This window comes from Musca domestica, unplaced genomic scaffold (assembly GCF_030504385.1).
Source record: "Musca domestica strain aabys unplaced genomic scaffold, Musca_domestica.polishedcontigs.V.1.1 1, whole genome shotgun sequence".
Taxonomy (NCBI): domain Eukaryota; kingdom Metazoa; phylum Arthropoda; class Insecta; order Diptera; family Muscidae; genus Musca; species Musca domestica.
Window position 1 is genome coordinate 32,414,776 of NW_026712114.1, and position 27,611 is coordinate 32,442,386.

Consider the following 27,611-nt stretch of genomic DNA (forward strand, 5'->3'; position numbering starts at 1 on the left):
CCGCAATATATTAGGGGTTGAAATGGCCCAACAACTAAAAATTTTCCGGATTTTACAGTCGTTATAAAGGTCACAAATAGAACCGACACGAAATCTCGCATAAAGTTAGAGTTTAGGACAGTGGGTAGAAGGGACCCGCTTACTTACAGGCGATATCCGAAATACACAAAAGGCGAACTTCTGGCTTTTTTATGCTGATTTCGTTGACGAATATAGCCAAATATCGTAGACAAGCAAATCATATAGATGAGTCTAAATATGTAGATACGGAGGGGCTTCTTGCTTTTGGAGATGATTGCAAAATATTTAGGGGTTCAAATTAACCCAAAACAGAAATGTTTTTCCGATCACACAATTGAAGCCAATCGACACGCCTTTGAAGAGAGTTAAGGACAGGGAAGAATTCTAGCATTTTGGATGACCATTGGATTTTATTTAGCTGTAAAATGGACCACAGCAACTAACAGCCCGACGGAGTGCATAAATGTTGAGCAAATGACCCTAGTCAAAATCCTTATTTCAAAAGCGAAATCTTCCAATATGGAGTTGGACATAGGGGGCTTCTAGTATATTGTAGTGTTGTAGGGTATAACATAGTCGGCCCCGCACGTCTATACCCTTGGCTTACTTGTTTTATTCTTATATTTAATTCATATTCGTATAATATCCTTCAACCTTCCACCTCCCCATGTTATGTCCTTGCTAATAGAGCAAAGTAACAAGTCGAATTAACGGATATTTGATATTTGCAAACGAATGGTGTTACTTCCTGGGATTTAATTACACCACAAACGTTTACATCCAGTAACAGGCCATAAACTAAAGTGCATGTAGCAATAAAATATAAATAAACATAACCCAAAGATTGATGATCCGATAAAAACTTCTTAATTACAAGAGATTACAGGCGAACCGCCACCCCCCGGCGTGATATACATTTTTTTTTTTTTTTTGGGGGTGATCAACAACTTTTGTGTCCACATATCACAGTATTTGATCCCAAAGTGCGGAAACATGGCAAAATTTGTTACTCTTGGAAAATATTTTCGTTGTTTGCAATTTATAAATATTTGCAAAAGGCGACGGGGGTGGTTGAAGGAGAAAATAAAATTAATGATGTCTCTCTCAATAACAAAGGGATGTTGTCCTGTTGTGGGTGGTGTTTTATTGGCCTGTAAAATTCAAGGATAGTTATTTTTAGCCAAGAATCATACTTTGGAACACACACAAACACATGTGCTCGTATAAAGTTGGACAGTTGTTTACTTAAATATTTATGGATTACAAATAAATATCGGAAGAATTTTTAGGTCAATCAAATTTTAGCCACCCTCATAAATAAATGTGCGTGAGTGTGTGGTGTTTGTTTCATAACTTTAATAGGATTGTCGTAAAACTATTTATACATCGGTCAAGGTTTTCAGTATTATTGTAAACTATGATGCTTGAGATTTTCAAATCACTTCCTTTATTCGATTTAGTGTGTCACAAAAATTATTTATAGTTCATTAACATTGTATCGTAAAATCATAATGGACAAAATTCTAGTTCATAAAATTCAGCAACCTCCAAATTTTGCATATTTAGAATTTATTGAAAATATAATTATTTAACCTTGACATATAATTATTATTATTTTATGGATATTTTTATACCCTCGACCATACATAGTATAGAGGATTTATTAAGTTCACCATTCCGTTTGTAGCTCATCGAAATAGATATTTTAGACCTAAAAAAATTCCAAAACTATATAGCCAACTTTTTTCATTGGAATAATCTGAAAGTCCACACAAGGAGTTCTTTCTAAGTACTTTACCCTCTCGAAAAGGTTTGTCTATATAGGTCCACGTTATCGTATATTCCCCATGCAATGGTACCCACCTATATCCGTTATTTTGATGATTTTAGACGACGGAATTGTTTCAAATTTCGTATTTCGAGTTCGTAATGGGCATTACAGCCCATGATAAACAAGTAAAAAAGCTGTAAGTTCGGCCGGGGCGAACTTTTAATACCCTCCACCATTTGGTACAAATTTGACAATTTCCAAAAAAAAAATAAAATCCATTAAAAATTCTGTTAAAATCTTAAAAATACCGAATGCCTATACGACGACGTGGACCTGCATAGGCAACTTTTGTCATAAGTTATTACAATATTTTATTGCGAAACTTGAAGAAAAATCTGTTTATAATGTAGCTGAAATCATCAAAACACCGATTATAGGGGTTACCGTTATATGGTGGCTATACGAAGACGTGGACCTGCACAAACAATTTTCTGGCATGGGCTGAAGTATCCATTACGAACTTCAAATGCCAAATTTGAAACAATTCCGGTGAATAATGTCGTTAAAATCATCAAAATACCGAATATCGGGAGGTACCGTTATATGGGGGCTATATGATGACTTAGACCTACATGGCCCATTTACGAACTTAACCTGCCTACTGGCAAAATATACATGTGTGCAAAATTTTAGCCTTCTATCTCAATTTGTTCGAAAGATAGCGTGATTACAACAGACAGACGGACAGACAGACAGACACACAGACGGACATGGCTAAATCGTCTTAGAATTTTACGCTGATCAAGAATATATATATACTTTGTTGGGTCTGACATGAGTATTTCGAGGAGTTACAAACGGAATGGCAAAATTAATATACCCTCCATAGTATGGTGGAGGTTATAAAAATTGCCTATGCAGGTCCACGTCTTTGTATATCCTCCATACAACGGTACCTCACTATATTTGGTATTCCGATGATTTTAGCGACATTATTCACAAGAATTTTTTAAAATTTCATATTTGAAGTTCCTAAAGGGTACTTCAGTCTATGATAGAAAATTGTCTATGCAGGACCAGGTCTTCGTACAGGTTGAGATAAAAAAAAACTGCAACAAAATCAAATGCCATAATTTTTAATTTTTTTTTTTAATTTTATTGAATGAAAGCAAAAATGTCGGAAATAGCATCAAATTTTACAATAAGTTTAGATTTGCTCGAATTAGTCACCATTGGCACGAATTATGTATGGCCTTCAAACAGCCAATGAAATTGTCACAGGCTGCCCGAATGTTCCTCTGCGGTATTTTGGCACATTCCCGGCGAAGCGCTTACTTGAGGTGATCGACACTTTGGTATTTTTTAGAGCCTACCTTCCTTTCCAAAATACTCCAAACACAATAACCGAACGGATTGGTATCCGGAGATTTTGGTGGCCATTGTGCGCTAGAAATGAAGCGAGGAAACTCATTTTGTAACCATTCTTGGATGGCGCGTGCTGAGTGCGATGGTGCTGAATCCTATTGGAATGTCCAAGGTCTGCGGCCATCCAATAATGGTTACAAAATGAGGTCTTTTGAGTCTACTTATACCCTACACCACAAGGTGGTTAGGGTATTATGTCTTTGTGCATTTGTTTGTAACAGGCAAAAGGAAACGAGATAGACCCATAGTTCCTTTTTATGATCTGCATAGAATCACATTCTGAGTCGATTTATGCATGTCCGTCCGTCCGTCTGTCCATGTATTTTTGTAAACAAAGTACAGTTCGCCTTTATTGCCCGATCCAGATGAAATTTTGCACAGATCTTTTTTTTGGCCCAAGGACGAACCCTATTGAAATTGGAGATAATCTGTCAAAATTTAGATATAGCTCCCATATATATCTTCGTCCGATTTGCCTTTTATTGTGCACCAAACGTGTAATATCAGCCCGAATTGTATGGAATTTTACATATACACCCAAATTAGACCTGAAAATATGTATGCCAAGTTTGATCGAAATCGGTTCAGATATAGCTATAGCTCCCATATATATTGTTCATCCGATTTGTTATTTTTGCCCACCGCCGCCGTAATATGCATTCTGCGACAACAATATTTGGGGAAATATATCAAATACAGCTCAGAAATACATTTGCTAAATTTTATCGAGATCGGTTCAGATTTGGATATAGCTCCCATATATAACTTCGTCCGATTTACCTTTTATTGTGCACCAAACGTCTAATATTTGTCCAAATGGGATGGAATTTGGCACATACGACCGAATTGAGTCTAGAAGCTAGTATGTCAAAGATCGGTTCAGATATAGCTATAGGTCCCATATATACTGTTCATCCGATTTGTCATATTTGTTACCCACAGCCGTAATATGCACTCCGTAACAACGATATTCAGGGAAATATATCAAATACAGCTCAGAAATATCTTTGCCAAATTTTATCGAGATCGGTTCAGATTTGGATATAGCTCCCATATATATCTTTATCCGATTTCAAATTAAATTGTGCACCAAATGGGCAATACAATTCCGAATTTAAAAGATACAAATGTTTCGGCATATTTAGTCCTTTGAACTTTAAAATATAATTATAACCATAGTGTGTATGATTAAATTCTCCCATAAAATCTTATAATTGTTATGTGGAGCTCTACAAAATTAGCAAAGTGGTGTAGGGTATCATAAAGCCGCCCCAGCCCGACTTTAAGACTTTCTTTACTGGTTTCTTTCTGTTGCGGTGTAAGTTCTTGCACTTTTTTGAATTTCAAATGGCTTTACCCCGAGCTCATTATTCAATATTTGCCGAATGGAATATTGCGATATGTTCAGCTCACGAGCCATTTTTCGGTCACTGCGACGCGGGTTTCGATCAAGTTGCTTCTTTACTTTTCGAATCATTTCTGCTGATGTTGCTGTTTTCTTCCGCCCACTTCCTTGATGTCGGGCTACGCTAACAGTGTCACGATAACGAGCGATATTTCGAGACACAAAAGATTTATTCACATTTAAATGCTGGAGTGCTCTAACGATAGCCACTTGTGATTTTGCAGCCAAATATAAAGAAATCACACTATCACGCTTGAATTCCATCACGAATAACTTTTTTTCTCACCGAAATGCGTTTGTACGCTTGTACACAATATAATGAGCTATCACTGGAATAATTTGAACAGCTGTCGGACGAGTGGCTTGGAAATGACAGCAGTTTGAAGTTGGTTGCAGTTTGTTCATATCACCCTGTAAACAGCGAACCTAATACCAAATTGTACCAAAAAAGATTACAAATTTATCAGGAGAACGCGTTATTCTTCTTCTTTTGGCGACGTCGGTGCTGCATTATAATGTTAAATACAAACCCACTAAGGTATTCAGTAAAACAAAGTCATGGCATTTTAAAAACATAAAATTGATCTTCTCTTGTTTTTTTCGCAATTTGCTGGAGTCCCTTTCCAATACGAAAAAAATCCGTTTGAATAACTTGAATTTACCTCAACCTTTTTTAACTGCTAAAATTACAAAGTTAACCAACAATTTACCAATTCATGAAAAAAATGTTCAAACATATCCATTGGCATTCATAAAATTCCAAACTTGATGATTTTTGGGTTCACAGCTCAGCAAATACCGAACATGCATTCCAAACATGCTGTCGCCACTGCAATTAGGTTTCATTGACAATCTACAATCTTTATATCTTCTTTCTTTGCTTGGAGTCTCAGCGTTTTTTTTTCCTCTGTTTTGTGGTCAGCCGTGGTAGGTATTTAACACAAAAAATCATGTTCACAAAATTGTCACTTCCTTTTTTTAGTCATTTTGGAATTGGAGTTCCCAATGTTAAATGGAGTTTGAGTTCCTCGTCCATTTAACTTTTGTACACCTTCGATTATCATTGTGGACAGATTTTCTGTTTAACCCATACTTTTGTTTTTTCTTTGTTTTTTATTCTCAAATTGACAATAATAAATGTTTTGCTGATACGAAACCAAGTTGAAAACTTGGAACTCCCAACAACAACAACATCAATAATACACTTAAACAGTTTAACCTCTTATTTATCCTATTAAGAAAATACTATCTACTGGTTTTAAAGAGGGTTGGAGAGAGGGTAGGGGGAGAGGCGAGAGATTTTAATTCAATAAACCTCCCTGCAATTCACTCTTCTCTGACTACCTGTATCTGAGAGAGTTAGTTTCAATGGTGTTTTTTTTTCTTTGTTTTAGTTGTCTTTTTTGCTTAATTCATTGCAAAGGAATTTTTATTGTTGTGTCTCCTCTCCTGCCGGTTTGTATGTGTGTGTGTGTTCCTCCAATGGGTTGGCTCGTTGTACTTATCCATTTGGGGATATGAAATGATTGTTTATGGCCTGGGTTCATCGTTGTGTTAATGGTACAAAATTCCAACTCCGGCTTTTCACAGTTTTAGTCGCATTGCCATAAGAAGCAACAAAAACAATCAATGAAGCCGTGAAGGAAGTCGCCGCTCCGAAGTCGTCCTTTAAAAAAAGCACTTAAGTCATTGTGTTTATGTTTCATATCTTTATTTGCTTGTCGTGGGGATTTTTTCGATGCTCTACACTAGTTTGCAAATATTTTAAGTTGGAGATTTTGAAGTCAAGTCCCTTAGGGGTGACATTGAGAATTTCGATTTCGTTTGTGGGAATTAGAAATTAAATCAAAAACCAGTAAAGAAAGTTCTAAAGTCGGGCGGGGCCGATTTTATGATACCCTACACCACTTTGCTAATTTAGTTGAGCTCCACTTAATAATTAAAAGTTTTTTATGGGAGAATTCAATCATACACGCTATGATTATAATTATAATTTAAAATTCAAAGGACTAAATATGCCGAAGCATTTGTATCTTTTAAATTCGGACTTGTATTGGCCATTTGGTGCACAATTAATTTGAAATCGGATAAAAATATATATGGGAACTATATCCAAATCCGAACCGATCTCGATCAATTTTGGCAAAGATATTTCTGAGCTGTATTTGATATATTTCCCTGAATATCGTTGTTACGGAGTGCATATTACGGCTGTGGGTAACAAATACAATAAATCGGATGAACAATATATATGGGAGCTATAACTATATCTGAACCGATCTTCACCAAATTCGGCATACTACCTTCTAGACTAAATTCGGTCGTATGTGCCAAATGCCATCCTATTTGGACAAATATTAGACGTTTGGTGCACAATAAATGGTAAATCGGACGAAGTTATATATGGGAGCTATATCCAAATCTGAACCGATCTCGATAAAATTTAGCAAAGGTATTTCTGAGCTGCATTTGATATATTTCCCCAAATATTGTTGTTACAAAGTGCATATTACGGCTGCGGAGGACAAAAATAACAAATCGGATGAACAATATATATGGGAGCTATAGCTATATCTGAACCGATTTCGATAAAATTTGGCATACTTATTTTCAGGCCTAATTTGGTTGTATGTGCAAAATTCCATACTATTCCGGCTGATATTACACGTTTGGTGCACAATAAAAGGCAAATCGGACGAAGATATATATGGGAGGTATATCTAAATTTTTACCGATTATCTCCAATTTCAATAGGGTTCGTCCTTGGGCCAAACAAATGTTGTTTGCAAAATTTCATCTCAATCGGATAATAAATGCGACCTGCATTTTGTTCCCAAGAATACATGGACAGACGGACTGACATGCATAAATCAACTCAGAAAGTGATTCTATGCAGATCATCAAAAGGAACTATGGGTTTATCTCGTTTTCTTTTGCCTGTTACAAGCAAATGCACAAAGACATAATACCCTGACCAACTTGTGGTGTAGGGTATAATTAAAACAGCCTTTGCTCTTCTCTTTGAGAAAGTATGTATGATTTGATATTTGATCCAAAATAGGTCTCACCAAAATAATGCAGTGCCACAAAATTTATTTTTTTTTTCCAAAATTAACGGAAAGATGTCGAAAGTAGGGCCAAAAGAAAGAGACGCGTGTATTGGGGTTTTGAAAGTTTATACTGGCAGATATCCAAATTAGGGTAGGAAGTACCATCCATTTTTGAAAATATTCGACTTAAGATTCTTTGAAATCCCTGCATTTTAGGCAAAAGATGTCTTCGGCAACATTGCTGTAAAAGATTCGGGGAATATTTTGTAAAAATAAATTAACCCTTTGTCAAGTCTCCTAATCTTCAAAAATCTCAAATTCCGCTAAGTAATAATCGTATCAGATACAAAAAATTCTTCAAAATTGTTCGTCATAAAGGTCAAAAATACACCGAAACTCCAAATCTCACCTACAAGTCAGGTACAAATGAAAAACTAGTTTTTGTTAAACAAATTAACCCTCAGTCGAGAGAGAGGACCCTCTTCAAAAGATATACAAAAATGAAATCATTTAACTCTCAAAACTTGTGCGCAATAAACAATTGCCATAGGTTCCAGATTGAACCGAAACTCCAAAACTTAACTACAACCCGGAAATCGATAAAAATACAAAACCCGTTATAGAGTTAAAGTCAATCTCCATTTGAGTTTGCGCAAAATTATTGCAGAAAACCTCATTTTATGGGGATAACGTCAATGACAAAAATATTTTTCGTAAAATTTCAATTTAAATCACCAAAGACATGAAATCTTTATTTCGATTATAAATAAACAAAATGTATGTATTAATTTCGGCGAACAAATTAAGAAAATATTCCCTGATTTTTATACCAACCACCTTGAAAAGCAGGATATATTAACTTTCTCATTCCTTTTGTAAAAAAGTAGTTGTAGACCCCATAAAGTATATACAGAGAGAGATGAAAAAACTGCAACCAATTTCAGACTGCTGTCATTTCCAAGCCACTCGTCCGACAGCTGTTAAAATTATTCCAGTGACAGCTCATTATATTGTTTAGAAGCGTACAAAAGCCTTTTGTTGGGAATTTTCCAGAAAAAAAGTTATTCGTGATGGAATTCAAGCGTGATAGTGTGATTTCTTTATACTTGGCTGGAAAACCACAAGTGGCCATCGTCAGAGCACTCCAGCATTTAAATTTGAATAAAACGTTTGTGTCTCGTACCATCGCTCGTTACCGTGATACTGGTAGCGTAGCCCGTCGTCACGGAAGAAAACAGCAACATCAGCAGAAATGTTTCAAAAAGTGAAGAAGCGACTTGATCGAAACCTGCGTCGCAGTGGCCAAAAAATAGCTCGTAAGCTAAACATATCGCAATATTCCATTCGGCAAATATTAAAAAATGAGCTCGGGATAATGCCATTGAAATTCCAAAAAGTGCAAGAGCTTACACCGCAACAGAAAGAAAATAGACTCAAAAGAGCTAATGAGTTGTTTCGCTTGGCCGAAAGTGCTGAACTGCCGAATTTGTTTTTCTCCGATGAGAAAAAATTCGTTATCCAGCAGTTTGTAAACAAAGATTATGATCGCGGTTTGCTTGCCAAAGAGGAAATGTGCACCTTCGGTTGGCCACCAGAACTCAAGCGCCGGCCACGGTGATGCCATAACAGCCGATGGTCGCTCTCCGCTTGTATTAATCGACCGTGACATCAGAATAAATGCCGAATATTATCGCGAAAATATTCTGGAGGGTGTATTAAAGCCTCAGGCACGAAAACATTTTGGCCGCAGATCTTGGACATTCCAGCAGAACTCAGCGCCATCGCACTCAGCACGCACCACACAAGAATGGTTCCTCGCTTAATTTCCAGCGCACACTGGCCACCAAAATCTCCGGATACCAATCCGTTGGATTATTCTGTCTGGAGTATTTGGAAAGCAAGGTTGACACTAAAAAATACCAAAGTGTCGATCACCTCAAGCGAGCGCTTTACCGAAAATGGACCAAAACACCGCAGAGCAACAGTCGGGTAGCGTGTGATGGTTTCATTGGTCGTTTGAAGGCCATAACTCGTGCCAAAGGTGACCGATTCGAATAAATCTAAACTTATTCTAAAAATTTGATGCTATTTCCGACATTTTTTGCTTTCATTCAATAAAATATAAAAAAGGGAAAAAATATGGCTTTCGGCTTTTTTGCAGTTTTTTATCTCAACCTATAAACACAACATTTTCATTTTTGATGATGAATATTTTTATGTTCGGCGTTGTACTTCTAAAATGATTCTTCGCAGAAGAATATTGCATATCCAATTTATCTGTCCAAAACTATTTCAACGTCTCTATATGTAATCTCTGCAGACCAACAGCGAGCTCAATATCAAATTTAGCTCTATTTTTTCACCCAACACCAAATTTAGTGCGTATCTACATATCTCCATCCTAGACATCAACAAGGATTCAAAACTAGTACCATTTAATACTTTTCGAACAACTATAGTACGCATTTGCAAAACCACCACCAGATCTCAACGCATGATACCATCATAGACTTTAAATTTCGGAATTCCAGCTCTTCCTTCACCCAATACCAAATTCATTATTATTTAGTACTTTTCGTACAAATATAGGACGCATTTCTAAATCCTCTCCAAACTACAAACACAAATACCATCAGTAATCTAAATATCAAATTTCAGAATTTTATCTCTATCCCTTCAGCCAATACCAAATACATATAGTACCATTCAGTACTTTTGGTACAATTATAGTAAATATTTCGGAAACCTCCTGCTCCAGATTTTAATCACTATCTGTTCACCCAATACGGAATTGTACCAAACATGGTACTATTTGCTACTTCTCAGACAATTATAGCACCTAGTTTCAAGACTCGAATGTCAAATTTCGAGGGTTCACCTCTATAAATTCACTCATACAAAATGTCATTACATTTAGTACTTTTCTAATCATTTTAGAATTCATTTTCCGAAAACATTCCACATCTCAATTCTAGACTGCGATATAAAATTTGGTTCGTATAAATTTTTGTCAACAACTGACCTTGACCCAACCTTGTTGCCCATTTAATCTGTTGCGATTTAATTTGACAACATTTCGAAAAAAATACTGTAGACCAGTGTACTTTATTTCGTATACTTGAGGGAGGATTCCATTGAGTGTTAATTTTTCCCATTACTACCTGTTGTGTGTGGTATCAAGTTTTTAACCCCTCAAAAAAAGGTAACTCTATATCAGAGTCATGTATGTATGTAGGTTCAAATACATGTTGTTGTTGGTACATTTGTTCTTATTGTCGTTGTTTTGTTCTGGTCACAGCTCTTTGGAATTTTTTGCATTCCTTTGGTTTATTATTTCATTGTGGAAGAAGGTAAGGCGAGTCGCTGGATCTGAAATAAATACCCATATGTGTCTGTGTGTATGTACATTATACCCCCACAAATGTTAGAATAGAATTGTGTAGCATGAATGACTTCATTATGAATCGCATTTAAAGGCAAAGTGCCAAGAATGGAGTTAATTGCTAAATTGTTCAGTATTATGAAAAGAATATTCATAACTTTTCAAAAGATTCTTGAAAGAATCAATATGGCAAGGATTGTCTAATACAAAAATTCTTTGAAAAATCCACGCTTATGGTAACGATAGTATTTTAGAAAAAATCTTTAAAAACATCCACAGATATGGCAAGGATAGTCCTTTAAAAAAATTCTTAAAAAACACGCTTATGGCCAGAATATTCCTTTCGAAAATTTCTTAAAAAATTTCACTTTTGTTGCCAGAATGGTCCTTTTGCATTATTCTTGAAAAATTCCACGCTTATGGCCAGAAAGGTCCTTTTGAAAATTTCTTAATAAATTTCACCTTTATGGCCATAAATGTCCTTTTGAAAAATTCTTTTAGAACTCCTCTTTTATAGTCAGGATAGTCTGTTAGAAAAATCACTAAAAGATCCACGTTATGGCCAGGATAGTCGTTGAGACATTTTTTTTTAAAGCACGCTTATGGCCAGAATATTCCTTTCGAAAAATTCTTGAAAAAATTCATGGTTATGCCAGAAAGGTTTTTTTTTGCAAAACTCTTAAAAAATTCCACGCTTATGCCAGAAAGGTCCTTTTGCAAAATTCTTAAAAAATTCCACGCTTATGGCAGTTTCTTTTGAAAAATTCTTTTAAAAACCACGCTTATAGTCAAGATAGTCTGTTAAACAATTACTAAAAAATCTATGTTTATGGCCAGGATAGTCCTTCAGAAAAATTCTTTTAAAAACCACGCTTATAGTCAAGATAGTCTGTTAAACAATTACTAAAAAATCTATGTTTATGGCCAGGATAGTCCTTCAGAAAAATTCTTCAAAAAATCCACGCTTATGGACAGGATAGTCTTTGAGAAAGATTTTTTAAAAAATGCACGTTTATGATCAGGAAAGTCCTTTTTAGAAAAATTCTTTAAAAAATCCACGTTTATGGTCAGGATAGTCCTTTTTCGAAAAAATCCTTTAAAAAATCCACGTTTATGGTCAGGATAGTCCTTTTAGAAAAAATCTTTAAAAAATCCACGTTTATGGCCAGGATAGTCCTTTTTGGAAAAAATCCTTTAAAAAATCCACGTTTATGGCCAAGATAGTCCTTTTTAGAAAAATTCTTAAAAAATCCATGCTTATGGCCAGGATAGTCCTTTAGAAAAATTCTTTAAAAAATCCAAGCTTATGGCCAGGATCGTCCTTTTTAGAAAAATTCTTAAAAAATCCATGCTTATGGCCAGGATCGTCCTTTAGAAAAATTCTTAAAAAATCCATGCTTATGGCCAGGATAGTCCTTTAGAAAAATTCGTTAAAAATCCACACTTATGGCCTGGAAGGTCCTTTCGCAAAATTGCTGAAAAATTCCACGCTTATAACCGGGATAGTCCTTTAGAAAAAATCCTTTAAAACCCCCGCTTATGGCCAATATAGCCCCTTTGAAAAACTTATGAAAAATTCACGCTTATGGCCAGGATAGTCCTTTGGAAAAAACTCATTAAAAATTACACAATTCTTTAAAAATCCACGATTATGGCCGTTCATTGTTTTCTTTTAAAACTCTAGCGTTCATAATTCTTACTTGAAGTTCTAAAAATAATTAGCTTATTTTTCTGCTATTTACTTATCCAGCTCACACACGCCCATAACTTTTGTTTACAAGCCATTAAATAAGCGTACCTTATTAATTCGCTAAAACCTCAATATTATTGAGTGCAGAGTTATAAAATTTAACTTTAATGCAACAACAACAAAAACATTGATGAACAATTTTATATTTTTTTCTAAATGAGGGGTTTTAGCAATAAAAACCGACAACCAACAATACACTCCATTACAACGCCTCATTAAATAAATAAAACTGGTCGTGAAGAGTGAACGTTTCCAACACCCATTCCAGTTAAATGCTTTGAGTTTCTGCTGAACTGCAAACAATTGGAGAAAAGAAGAAATAAATTTCGCATAAAAATTTTACGCCGCCAAATGCAGGCAAAAACGCAATACCACAAAACTAGCTGATATTCAATCAATGCCAAAGCTACGATAAAGACAATAAAAGCCAGTAACAAAGTGTATGGAGGTGTTCTTGGAGAACCAAAAGTAAATGGGTACTTTATATAAATATCAGAAAGTACAATATTTTTTAAAGGATTATCCTGGGCATAAGCGTGGATTTTTTGAAGAATTTTTCTAAAGGACCTTCCAGGCCATATACGTAGATTTTTTAAAGATTCTTTCTAAAGGACTACCCTGGCCATAACCGTGGATTTTATAAAGACTTTTTCTAAAGGACTACCATCAGCGTGGATTTTTTACAGAATTTTTCTAAAGGACTACCATAAGTGTGGATTTTTTACAGAATTTTTCTAAAGGAATATCCTGGTCATAAATGTGGATTTTTTAAAGATTTTTTCTAAAGAACTATCCATGACCAGGATAGTGGATTTTTTAAAGAATTTTTTTCAAGGACTATCCTGGCCATGACCGTGGATTTTTTAAGAATGTTTCTAAAGGACTATCCTGGCCATAAGCGTGGATTTTTTAAGAATGTTTCTAAAGGACATTCCTGGCCATAAGCGTGGATTTATTAATGAATTTTTCTAAAGGACTTTCCTGGCAATAAGCGTGGATTTTTCAACAATTTTTCTAAAGGAATATCCTGGTCATAAACTTGGATTTATTAAAGAATTTTTCTAAAGAATTTTCTTGGTCATAAGCGTGGATTTTTTAAAGAATTTTCTAAAGGACGATCCTGGCCATAAGCGTGAATTTTTTGAAGATTCCTTCTAAAGAACTATCCATGACCAGGATAGTAGATTTTTTAAAGAATTTTTTTTCAAGTTCTATCCTGACCATAAGCGTGGATTTTTTAAAGAAATTTTCTAAAGGACTACCATAAGCGTGGATTTTTTACAGAATTTTTCTAAAGGACCTTCCTGGCCATAAGCGTGGATTTTTAAAGAATTTTTCTAAAGGACGTTCCTGGTCATAAGCGTGAATTTTTTAAAGATTTTTTCTAAAGGACTATCCTGACCATAACCGTGGATTTTTTAAAGAATTTTCTCAAGGAATATCCTGGCCATAAGCGTGAATTTTTTAAAAATTTTTTCTAAAGGACTATCCTGGCCATAAGCGTGGATTTTTTAAGAATTTTTCTAAAGGGCTATCCTGGCCATAAGCGTGGATTTTTTAAGAATTTTTTTAAAAGACCATCCTGACCATAAGTGTCGAGTTTTTAAGAATTTTTCTAAAGGACTACCATAAGCGTGGATTTTTACAGAATTTTTCTAAAGGACTACCATAAGTGTGGATTTTTTACAGAATTTTTCTAAAGGACTACCATAAGCGTGGATTTTTTACAGAATTTTTCTAAAGGATTTTTTTAAATCCACGGTTATGGCCAGGGTATAACTGTGGATTTAAAAAAAATCTAAAGCACAATCTGGCCATAAGCGTGGATTTTTAAAGATTTTTTCTAAAGGACTATCCTGGCCACACGCGTGGATTTTTTAAGAATTTTTCGAAAGGACTATCCTTGCCATAAGCGTGGATTTTTTAAGAATTTTTCTAAAGGACAATACCGGTCATAACCGTGGATTTTTTAAAGAATTTTTAGAAGGGACTATCCTGACCATAAGCGTGGATTTTTTACAGAATTTTTCTAAAGGACCTTCCTGGCCATAAGAGTGGATTTTTAAAGATTTTTTCTAAAGGACTATCGTGGCCATAAGCGTGGATTTTTAAAGATTTTTTCTAAAGGACTACCCTGGACATAACCGTGGATTTTTTAAAGACTTTTTCTAAAGAACTACCCTGGCCATAACCGTGGATTTAAAAAAATCTAAAAGACTGCCCTGGCCATAACCGTGGATTTTTTAAGAATGTTTCAAAAGGACAATTCTGGCCATAACCGTGGATTTTTTTAAAGAATTTTTATCAAGGACTATCCCGGTCATAAGCGTGGATTTTTTAGGAATGTTTTTAAAGGACAATACTGGCCATAACTGTGGATTTTTTAAAGAACTTTTTCAAGGACTATCCTGGTCATAAGCGTGGATTTTTTAAGAATGTTTCTTAAGGACAATACTGGCCATACCGTGGATTTATTAAAGAATTTTTTTACAGAATTATCTTGGTCATAAGCGTGGATTTTTTAAAGAATTTTTCTAAAGGACTATCCTGGCTATAAGCGTGGATTTTTTAAAGAATTTTTCTAAAGGACTATCCTGGCTATAAGCGTGGATTTTTTAAAGAATTTTTCTAAAGGACTATCCTGGCTATAAGCGTGGATTTTTTAAAGAATTTTTCTAAAGGACTATCCTGGCTATAAGCGTGGATTTTTTAAAGAATTTTTCTAAAGGACTATCCTGGCTATAAGCGTGGATTTTTTAAAGAATTTTTCTAAAGGACTATCCTGGCTATAAGCGTGGATTTTTTTAAGCATTTTTCTAAAGAACTATCCTGGTCATAAGAGTGGATTTTTTAAGAATGTTTCTAAAGGACAATACTGGCCACAACCGTGGATTTTTTGAAGAATTTTTTGTCAAGGACTATCCTGGTCATAAGCGTGGATATTTTACAGAATTTTTCTAAAGGACAATACTGGACATAACCGTGGATTTTTTAAAGAATTTTTCTAAAAGACAATACTGGCCATAAGCGTGGATTTTTTAAAGAATTTTTCTAAGGGACTATCCTGACCATAAGCGCGGATTCTTTAAATAATATTTCTAAAGGACTATCCTGAACATAAACGTGATTTTTTAAAGAATTTTTCTAAAGGACTATCCTGGCCATAAGCGTGGTTTTTATAGAGAATTTTTCTAAAGGACCTTCCAGGCCATATGCGTGGATTCTTCAAATAATATTTCTAAAGGACTACCCTGGCCATAAGCGGGGATTTTTAAAGATTTTTTTTTAAATGACTACCCTGGCCATGACCGTGGATTTTTTAAAGACTTTTTCGAAAGGACTGCCCTAAAGGACTATCCTGGCCATAAGCGCAGATTCTTCAAATAATATTTCTAAAGGACTACACTGACCATAAGCGTGGATTTTTAATTAATTTTTCTAAAGGACTATCCTGGCTATATGCGTGGATTTTTTTAAGTATTTTTTAATGTTATTGCGATATTTTTCAAAGAATTTTTCTAAAGGACTATCCTGGCTATAAGCGTGGATTTTTTTAAGTATATTTTAATGTAATCGCGATATTTTTTAAAGAATATTTCAGCACTTCTCTAATTTAATGTCCCTTGTTCATTAGTCATGTTCACCATGCTGCACCTTGCCAACAAGAAGAAAGTTTTGCATGCATTGTTGTTGTAGTTGATATTTAGTGGAACAATGTCACTGCAATCAACACACACACTCGGTCGGTAAATTGCTAAACGGCAATTTAAACAAAACAAAATTACAAGTACAACAAAAATAAAAGGAACTGCTTATTGTTTGTGCCGCTTAAAGTGGATTGCTCGCACAGCATACAAATTAGCAGGGAAAACACTTTTCTCCTCCTCATCATCTTCCATTCTTCGGTGATACACACGTCTTTTCAATGCTTAACAAGAAACGGCAAACGTTGTAGGGGACTTACAACGGATTATTTCCTTTTTTATTTTTGTTGTTGTTGCTGTGGTTGATTTTGGAAAAAACCCCGATGAGTCATCACCATCAACGGATCACATCGCATAGGCAACATGAACGAACGCACAACCACACAACACCAAATACATGTTTTATTCATACTGGCAGAGCAACCCGGCACACAGGCATTCCAAGTGTAAAGCATGCATCCCAGATGAAAAGAAGAAGAAAAAAAAAAAAACAAAATAAACCCAACATTCCCTTGTCATTCAATTCAGCGGCTCGCTCATAAAAATCTCAAATAAATTGCTCAGCTCAGCTCCAATCATTTCAAGTGAAGGTATGCGCGCCAATTTTATTGCCAGTGGCCCACAGACATCAAATCTAAACGAAACTCCTTCACAACAATCACTCATTTCTTGTATCTCCCGGATTTGAGTTACAATGCGTATCCCCATTAGATATGAATTTCTCTTAAGAGAGCATAATTTCTCTAGCACTCATTTTGATATCCAATGGGTTTTTTTCTAGCAGTGGTAGTTTTTTTGTGAAAAATATATAGCATGCTAGAAATTTCTATCATATGTTAGTTGTGGCCGATTTTTCTGTGCATTCTTGAGAGAGAATTCGTATCTCTCAGTTAATATATTTTTCTCTTATTTCGTTTTCCTCTTTATGGGTGTTTGTTTGTCGTTCCTTTTGTTAGATATTTTCGCCATGTCATTTTGAGAGTTTATAAATGTTTTTGTTTTGTTCGCTTTTTGCCTTTGTTTCTTGTTGTTTTTGTTTATTCTTATTTCTCAGTAAAAATATGAGTGGGCAACCAAAATTTGGAAAGTGATGCAGTGATGCCATATTTGTTGTTTTTTGTGATATATACAAATTTATCTTGCGGATACTATTAGAGGATGTTGGTAGTATCAACATTTTATGAATTATTATACCCTGGAGGGTATATCAGGTTTGTCATTCCGTTTGTAACACCTTGAAATATATATTTTAGACCCCACAAAGTATACAGGGTTGCCCATATTCGACGGACCCACCTGCCATAACTTTTGACAGAGATGTCACATCGCTTAATGACATACCGCGTTTGAAGCGTCAGTCCAAGCAGATTTTTACCATGAACCAATACACGCCACGCGAGCGCTCTGAAATAGTTGAAATTTACATTCAACAGAAGAAGTCAATTGTGAAAAAAAAATGTGAGAAGTGCGCCTTCTAAGAACAGCGTTTATACGAAAAAATTTCGACTGGTAAGGCTCTTTCTAAACCGAAGAGGCCATATAAAAGTCGACCAAGGCGATCGGCAGAGAATATCGCTGCCGTACGAGCCAGTGTTGAGAGGTCCCCAAGAACATCCCAAATGGCATGGCTCGGTCCACTTTACAACGGATTATTCGCATTGATTTGCATTTGTTCCCGTACAAAATTCAATTGACGCAAAGAATGTTGCCTGCGGACAAGCCTCGTCGATTGGAATGGGCCCAAAGGTCCGTCGAACATGGGCAACCCTGTATATATTTCCTTGATCAGCATAAAATTCTATGTCGAATTAGCGATGTCCGTTCGTCTATTCGACTGTCCGTCTGTGGAAATCACTGTAGCTTCCGAACGAAATGAAGAAGGTTGATAACATTTTCTCAAATGTGTTATATATCTGCGGGACTTTTGGTATTGAAAATGGGTCATGTAGGTCCACATTTTGGTATAGCCCCCTCCCTTTTTTCAGTATTTTGGTGATTTAAGCGACATCATTCACCTGAAATGTTTTAAACTAGGTATTTGAAGTTCATAATGGATAGTGCAGGTCCACGTCTTCATATAGTCCCAATATAATGGTACCTCCATATATTCGTTATTTTGATTTTTTTAGCTACATTATTCACTGATTTTTATTATCAAGTTTCGCATTTGAATATTCTAATAGCTTGTGACAAATTTTGCCTATACAGGTCCACGTCGTCGTATAGACCCTAATATAACTGCTACAATCGGTATTTTTAGGATTTTTTTTTTTTTGATAATTGCCAAATTCGTTCCAAATGATGGAGGGTATTCAAAGATCGGCCCGACCGAACTTAAAACTTTTTTACTTGTTCAATACTTATTGTTACATAATTGTGATAAAATACATTTGATCACAAATATAGGATAGAGAACTTCTATTTTTTTCAAATAATGGGATTGTTAAATAATTGTAATTTTATTTACATTTTTTTCAGGTAAGTTGGAAATACAAACATAAAACGTATATTGGTGACTATGTAAATTAAGGTAAGTTCGCAGTTCAATTTCATCCGAGAGTTTCGCGGTAGAGATTAACAAAAACCGCCGCAAAGTCAAATGCCATAATTTTTATTTTTTTTAAATTTTATTGAATGAATACAAAAAATGTCGGAAATAGCATCAAATTTTAGGATAAGTTCAGTTTTGTTCGAATTGGTCACCTTTGGCACGAGTTATGACCTTCAAACGGCCAATGAAACCGTCACACGCTACCCGAATGTTGTTCTGCGGTATTTTGGCCCATTCCCGGCGAAGCGCTTGTTTGAGATGATCGACATTTTGTTATGAAGTTGAAGTTGGTTGCAGATTTTTCAGCTTACCCTGTATATATATTTCCTCCGATTTGGTATTTAAGTGCCTCACATTCGTAATATGCATTCGACAGCAAAGCTCGGAAATAACTTTGCCAAATTATAACGAGAACGGCAAAGATTTGGATATAGTTCTCATGTTGATAGGTGGTCTGATCTACTTGAAATAAATTCAAAGCAAAATTATAGTTTCATTTCTTAATTTCACCAAATGTTTTTGGGTATTGCTTAGCTAGAACTGATTTCCAACATTTCTTCAATCATCAGTTTTTTGCCATATCGTTAGAGAGTACCTAGTTTTGCCTAGGCAGGTATTTTATGGCTAGAAGATTAATAGTTTTACTCTTTATGGTCCAAAAAACGACGAATTAAGAGCCTTAGAAAATTATATTTCCTGTAATGTACAAAATATAAATGAATCAAGAAAAAGTCATATTTTTTTATAAAATCTCAAATTCTCCAGAATGTTTTTCATCTGAGAGAACTTAGAATTTTTTTCTCTATAGAGCCTAAATGCAAAAATTTCTTAAAAACATCAATAAAATCTACTGACAGAAATCAGAGCCCTAGTTGCGACCGATTGCTGTGAACCACCTTAATAAATCATATTGTTTTATTTCCCCATTTTCACATTCTCTTTTTGTTCATAAATTCATAGAGAATAAGGAAAATAAGCCTTCCACACACAGATACACCAACACTGCTACAAAAACACTGTTGATTTCTCAAAACAAACAACATTTTGGTGTTTTTGTTTTGCCCATGGATAAGTCCCCGCAACAGAGAGCGAGAGAGAGAACGAATGCCAGAGAGACAGAGAAGTGACAAGAGTCAACGGTACAAGTGTTAGATGCCAACGTATTAGTATTGTACGTAAAATTTCAACGATGTAGTTGTTGTATTTTTCACATTTTCTCTCTTTCTCCACATATTCGCTTCCATACGAGCACGTTCATACATACACCGTCACCAAAACCACACCAGTTCACCAGTATGTTGATGTGAATTTGAAGATAGAAACGTAGAAAAAACGAAGTTTATGGAATTTAGTTAAAAATTTTCGATTTTCAGTTAAAAGTTCCAAACGAATCAAACTGAAACGCGCTTTTTGTAGACATCAGGAAGACAAACAAAATAAAACGACACTACGACGAAGAAGTAGATAAAAAAACCCTACGACGACGACAACGAAAGAAGAATAAACCTTCAAACCAAAAAAAAAAAAACCTCACACATTGAATTGATTAAATAAACCAAAGTGGCAAAAAAAATATTGTGTGGAAAAGTGCTCTTAACTCCTTTTTCCGAAAAGGGAAAAACGAAACAAAGAAGAAGTGAAAATTATTAGAAAAAAAGTTATCAAAGAAAAAGCAAGATTGCTTTAACAAAAGTAAGCCAAGTGTATGTGAATGTGAGAAAATTTCCAAAACCGTATGGCTACGTAACGACGTAATACGCTCCATGGAATTGCTGGAATAGCCATTCGGAATATTGGTGTAAAAGCAAAGTGCTGTTAATTCCATTTGTGAAACAAGATTCGAAAGTTTTGGAAACAGCGTTTTTTTACGTCGCGTAGCTTTGACGTTCTTTTTTCTCGAATGTTTTAAGCATGGCAGTAGAAAACAAAAAGCGTTAACTTTTAAAGTAGTCGTCGCAACCGTAAAATTAAATTTCGGATTTTATTTTTCGTTTTGTTGTTAATTTTGTCTGCATAAAGTTCAAGTACGTTCACATTTCGCCGCCGCGCCGTTTTGTTGTTGTTTTTTTTTTCTTTTTCGTTCGTTTTTGTCATTTTATTTCATTCACACATTTAGCACGCATTGTTGTTTTTGGGGGGTAATGTAAATTGTGTGTGTGTGCGTGCCTAGTTGTGAGTATCTATGGGTATGACGTCTGACGTGTATTTTTGTCTATCCATCTACTTTTATGGCCAAAAAAACTACTAGAACCCCTTCTCCACATTCCCCGCGCCATAACATTGGTATTGCAAAAAATAAACGAAATACACAAATGGAATGCCAACAAAACCGACTGTTAATTGGGAGGGGGCAGAGTGAGAGCGGGAGAACACAAGGTGAATGTTTTCAGCAAATTTTGTGTTGTGATTCTGCTTCTTTTTCTTCTCGACCGATACACCCCTAAAAAACAACAAAGTCCAATGCCGCCATTGAGTGTCACTGTTAAATACTCCATGCAATACCTTCTCACTGCCCTCGCTCCCCATGTTTTGGCAAACAACCACATTCTAATTAGAAATAATTGCATGTGATTGCAACATTTGTTTCAGTGTTTTTTTTCTTTTTCCCCTATGTTGTTTTTGTTGTCATTGTCACATTATCTGGAGAATAAAGAAATCAAAACAATTGTCGTCGTTGTCGTTGCTTCGACACGAAATCGCAAAAATGTGCAAATAAGAACGACGACGACATTGCCATTGTTCAACGAAAACAAAATCGCAAAGTAAACTGCATTCATGTGATTGGTTGCCAGTGTGTGTGTGTGCGTTCATGTGAATTCCTTTTTTCATTATTTGTTGTTCTTCCCTTTGTTGTTTTGTTGTGTAAACGTGGTCTCGGTTGTCTGTCATTTCAAATCTTATTCGCATGGTTGGTGGGCAGTGATGCTAACTTGTTAGCACGAAAAAGCGCCAAACGACTAAAATCGCTTAAATTGCAACAGCTGTAAATTGACTTGTAATTTCTGTTTTTTATACCTTCCACCATAAATTAATTTTAACATTCCCTTTGTAACACCTCGAAATATGCATTTTAGACCCCACAAAGAATATATATTCGTGATCAGCATAAAATTCTATGTCGATGGCAAATTTGGTATTTGAAGTTCGTAATGAATACTGCAGCCTATGACAGAAAATTGTCTGTGCAGGTCCACGTCTTCTTATAGTGCCCATATAATGGTACCTTCCGATATTCGGTAGCTTGATGATTTTAGCGACATTATTCACCGGAATTGTTTCAAATTTGGTATTTGAAGTTCGTAATGAATACCTCAGCCTATGACAGAAAATTGTCCACGTCTTCGTAGAGCCCCCATATAATGTTACCTCCCGATATTCGGTATTTTGATTATTTTAGCGTCATATTTCGCTGGAATTGTTTTAAATTTGACATTTGAAGTTCGTAATGAGTACTACGCCGTAGACAGAAAATTGTCCGTGCAGGTCCACGTCTTCGGTATTATTCGGTATTTTGATTATTTTAGCGACATTATTCACCGGAATTGTTTCAAGTGTGGTATTTGAAGTTCGTAATGAATACTACAGCCATAGACAGAAAATTGTCTGTGCAGGTCCACGTCTTCGTATAGCCCCCATATAGCGGTACCTCCCGATATTCGGTACTTTGATGATTTTAGCGACATATTTCCTGGAATTGTTTCAAATTTGATATTTGAAGTTTGTAATGAATACTACAGCCATAGACAGAAAATTGTCTGTGCAGGTCCACGTCTTCGTATAGCCCCCATATAACGGTACCTCCCGATATTCGGTACTTTGATGATTTTAGCGACATTATTCATCGGAATTGTTTCAAATGTGGCATTTGAAGTTCATAATGAATTCTACAGCCATAGACAGAAAATTGTCTGTGCAGGTCCAGGTCTTCGTATAGCCCCCATATAACGGCACCTCCCGATATTCGGTATTTTGATGACTTTTAGGGACATTATTCACTGGTATTGTTGTGAATTTTGTGTTTGAAATTCGTAATGTATACTACAGCCTATGAGAGAAAATTGTCTGTGCAGGTTTACGTCTTAATATATCGGTACCTCCCTATATTCGGAATTTGGATAATTTTAGGTACATTATTCACCGATTTTTTATTCAAGTTTCACATTTGAATACTGTAATGGTTTATGACAAAAGTTGCCTGTGCAGGTCCACGTCGTCGTACAGACCCTAATATAAGGGCAACATTCGGTATTGTTAAGATTTTAACAGAATTTTGAAGGAGTTTGGTTTTTTTGAAAATTACCAAATTCGTTCCAATTGCTGGAGGGTATTCGAAGATCGGCACGGCCAAACGTACAGCTTTTTTACTGGTTTTGTGTTAATCTGTAATGAAATCACTTTTATTTCCAAAAGCAAAAGTAGACAATATTGTTTTTAAAAATCAGCCCGCGAAATGAGCAGCAATTGTTGACGTTTTTACCATTGCTCTCTCTCTCCCTCTCTCTCTACTGAGAAAAAAAGGCACTCTCTCTGCCGTTGTCTTGTTGTCATTATTACCCTTTGTTTCTTCCTCTTCGTTGGGCTAGCGAGCATATGATTTCGTTGTTGTCAGTGTTCAGTATTTCCAGCTGAAAAGAAACCGCCGACCGTGTATATTTAACCTTTTTCCCCCATTTTGCCTATTTGGGATAGAAAAATATTTATTTTCTCAACCTTTTTTTTGGATTTTATGTAAGATTGTGAAATTCTTTACCTTAAACCGTTTCTGGTTATTCGCCTAACTTTTTTTGAAATGTGTGTATGTGTGAGTGTGCGTGTTGTAACAACAATATCTTCACAAATTTGGAAATAATTAACAAAAAAAAAAAAAAAAAACCCAAAACGTTGCAACCTTTTTGTGTTGAGAAAAACAAAAAGAACAGGGTGTGCCATCATTTTGAAGAGTCTCGTGTGAATTTATCGCGAATTGAAAAGAAATACAACATGTGGTGTAATTTCTCTGTGGTGTGACAGAATGTGGGAGAGTAATTGAAATAATTGAAAAGTGCATAATTTTGAAAATTACTCTTTAAAAATTAATACTTAAAGAAAGGAATTCCTGGAAAAGATTAAAGCAATATTTTTTAATTGCATTACCTTCTATAAAACTTTATGGTAGTGTGTGTGTGTGTTAAAAAAAAATAAAGAAATTCCCAGAATTACGACAAAAAAAATTTAACGCAATTGTTTTAGAAAGTTCAATCATTTTTTTTTTTTTTCAGTTCAACCAATTTTTTATTCATTTTTAGTTTTATTCTCTTCATTACATTCCCCTCAATTTTATATTTGAAACATAAACATACAACTAAAATTTAAATCTCTCAAAAAGTATTACTATTTAAATAACTACGTTAATATAAAACAATTATAATAATTAATAATAGTTCCGTCAGTGAAATTTGCAAAAAAAACAATGAAAGTCAAAGCCGATTCCAACGCAAAAATTTCAAAACTAAAAGTTCAAAATAAAACACCACAAGTCACCAATCCAGCCGCCAACCAGGAAAAGGAACTGGTCGACACGGACGATGAGGACAAGCTGTTGCAGGATGAAAACGATGCCGAGGAGGAGGCCATTAGCCTGGCAATGCATAAAATAATCGAGGAGGACAATGAGGTCGATGATATTCTGCCACAATTGAATATCATAGCGGCGACAACAGCGGCCTCCTCGCCATCGCCAATCACGTTTACCTCGACAACATCGCGCAATAATCTTAACGTAAGTACCACCAGCCTATTGTTAATGAACAACAAGTAACAAGTTCGATCGGGTCGAACTTTTAATACCCTCCACTATTTGGAAGAAACTTGAAAATTTTCAAAAAAAAAAAAAAAAAAAAAAAAAAATCCCTCGAAAAATACCAGACAAATGAAAACCGCTGTATGAGTGGGCTATACAAAGACGTGGTCCTGCATAAGTTATTTATGTCATAGACTGTAGTAACGCTTTCGAACTATATATACGAACATGTAATGTCGCAAAAATACCGAATATCGGGGTTACCTTTATATGGGAGTTATACGATATCGTGGAACAATATAGATAATTCTCCTTCAGGGTATAAAGTACCCGCAAGGAACTCCTTGTGTGGATTTTAAGACAATTCCATTGAAAAAATTGGCTAAAATCATCAAAAAACCGAAAATTGGAAGGTGCCTTTATATGGGGGGACATACGTTATCGTGTACCCATAGAGATAATTCTCTTCCAGGGGTAAAAATACCCGCAAGGAACTCCTTGTGTGGATTTTAAGACAGTTCCATTGGAAAATGTGGCTTAAATCATCAAAATACCGAATAACGGTGGGTACCGTTATATGGGAGGTATACGATATCGTGGACTGATATAGACAATTCTTATCTAAGAAATAAAGTACCCGCAATGAACTCCTTGTGTGGATTTTAAAATAATTCCATTCCAAAATGTAGCTAAAATCATCAAAATACCGAAAATCGGAAAATGCCGTTATATGGGGGATATACGTTATCGTGTACCCATATAGATAATTCTCTTCCAGGGGTAAAAAATACCCGCAAGGAACTCCTTGTGTGGATTTTAAAACAGTTCCATTGAAAAATGTGGCTAAAATCATCAAAATACCAAATATCGGGGGATACCGTTATATGGGAGGTATACGATATCGTGGACCAATATAGATAATCTCTTTCAAGGTATAAAGTACCCGCAAGCAACTCCTTGTGTGGATTTTAAGACAATTCCATTGAAAAATTTGGCTAAAATCATCAAAATACCGAAAATCGGAAGGTGCCGTTCTACGTTCATTGAAAAAAATATGGGTAAAATCATTAAAATACCGAATATCGGGGAGAACCGTTATATGGTGGCTATACGATATCGTGGACCCATATAGCATCTTCGAACTTGGTTTTGACTGTAGCGTGATTACAACATACAGACAGACAGACAGACAGACGGACAGGGCTAAATCGTCTTAGAATTTTACGCTGATCAAGAATGTATATACTTTGTTGAGTGTAAAATTATTACTTCGATGAGTTACAAACGGAATGAAGAACTTAATATACCCTCCATACTATGTGTGGTGGAGGGTATAAAAACAAAGCATTACAACATTGTAATTTGGTTGATATGGTGAAAATACACAAAAACAAAAGCGATTCTTAGAAAAATAAACAAAAAAATATTTAACCTCAATAGAATGGTGGCAAGGCAGCCATCCATCCATCCACCACCCCCATATACACCCCCCATTTTTTATACCCAGAAAATTCTTATCAAATCTAGCTGGCGGCTAGCTGTCGTTTGTCGTTGTGTGAATGGATTTTCGTTAATGCCAATCAAGAGGTTTTTTGTTGTTGTTGACAAAAAGTCACGTGGAAAATGCCGGCTTAACAACTGTGATGGATTGCAGCAATGGGAAAATGTATACCCTACACCATTACCCTATTATAGGCATTTGTTTTTAACATGGAGAAGGAAGCGAGGATCTTCATAGAATCACTTTCTGAGTCGATTTATGCATGTCAGTCCGTCTGTCAGACCATTTATCTTTGAGAACAAAATGCAGAAAGCAAAGAATGTCGGAAATAGCATCAAATTTTAGAATAAGTCTAGATTTGTTCCAATTGGTGACCTTTGCCACGAATTGCGACATAAGTTCTTGCACTTTTTGGAAATTTAATGGGATATTGCGATATGTTCAGCACACGAGCCATTTTTCGGCCACTGTGACGAGGGTTTCGATCAAGTCGTTTTTTTAGTTTTAGAACTATTTTGTTAATGTTTTCTTCCGTCCACTTCCATGACGTCGAACTACGATAACAGTATCACGATAACGAGCGATGGTACGATTCACAAAAGATTCATCCACATAAAAATGCTGGAGTGCTTTAACCATAGCAAAATAAAAAGGATTCGCACTTTCACGCTTGAATTCCATCACGAATAACTTTTTTTCTGGAAAAATCTCACCAAAATGTCACTGGAATAATTATAACAGTTGTCGGACGAGTGGCTTAGAAATGACAGCAGTCTGAAATTTGTTTATTTTTGCAAGGGTCTTGGCCATATTTTCCAATTTAAAGAATTTCCACAAATTTCGCACGAGAATTAAAAATGTAAAAAAATCATCGAACTTATACATTTTGGGTAGCGGTCACTTTTTACAGTTACGTTACGATTCCAAAATCATTGAGTAAGTGCGGTCTAAAGATTCCACCAGCCCATTAACAAAAACTGTTATTTTTTTCCTGATTCATTTGTAGATTCTTCAATGCTTCTGGCTGATCTTCACTCCAAAATCGACAATTCAGCTTTTATACGTACCCACTGAGCCAGCATCCTGAAAACAATTTTTCAATTTGAAATTTTTTAACAGAGCTTCCATTTCGATATTTATATTCAATGATTTTCAGGCGTTATTCGTTTGTAAGACGATTCATGGTTAAATTATTCTCTAAACTGAAGATGCTTTTGACAGTGAAGCAAAACACAAAACGTGCGTGAGTAGTTTAAACCAGTCTTGCCAAAA

The 27,611-nt window shown here is 35.4% G+C and overlaps 2 protein-coding genes across 5 annotated transcripts in view; both read left to right on the forward strand.

The window, feature by feature from the left end:
- LOC109611978 (GATA zinc finger domain-containing protein 10-like) overlaps nucleotides 1-27,611 on the forward strand; it is a 154,897-nt gene that overhangs the window by 52,147 nt on the left and 75,139 nt on the right. The gene's annotated exons all lie outside the window — the stretch shown is intronic.
- Nucleotides 20,343-27,611, forward strand: part of LOC109611617 (transcription factor kayak) — a 132,415-nt gene continuing 125,146 nt past the window's right edge. The window contains exons 1-2 of one of the 4 annotated variants that reach the window (XM_020035505.2): nucleotides 20,343-20,751; nucleotides 24,345-24,817. In XM_020035505.2, coding sequence (XP_019891064.2) covers nucleotides 24,509-24,817 — 309 coding nt within the window. In that variant the 5' untranslated portion in view covers nucleotides 20,343-20,751; nucleotides 24,345-24,508. The remainder of the gene's footprint in view (nucleotides 20,752-24,344; nucleotides 24,818-27,611) is intronic. The other 3 variants (XM_059121790.1, XM_059121794.1, XM_059121795.1) reach the window with 3 other exon arrangements.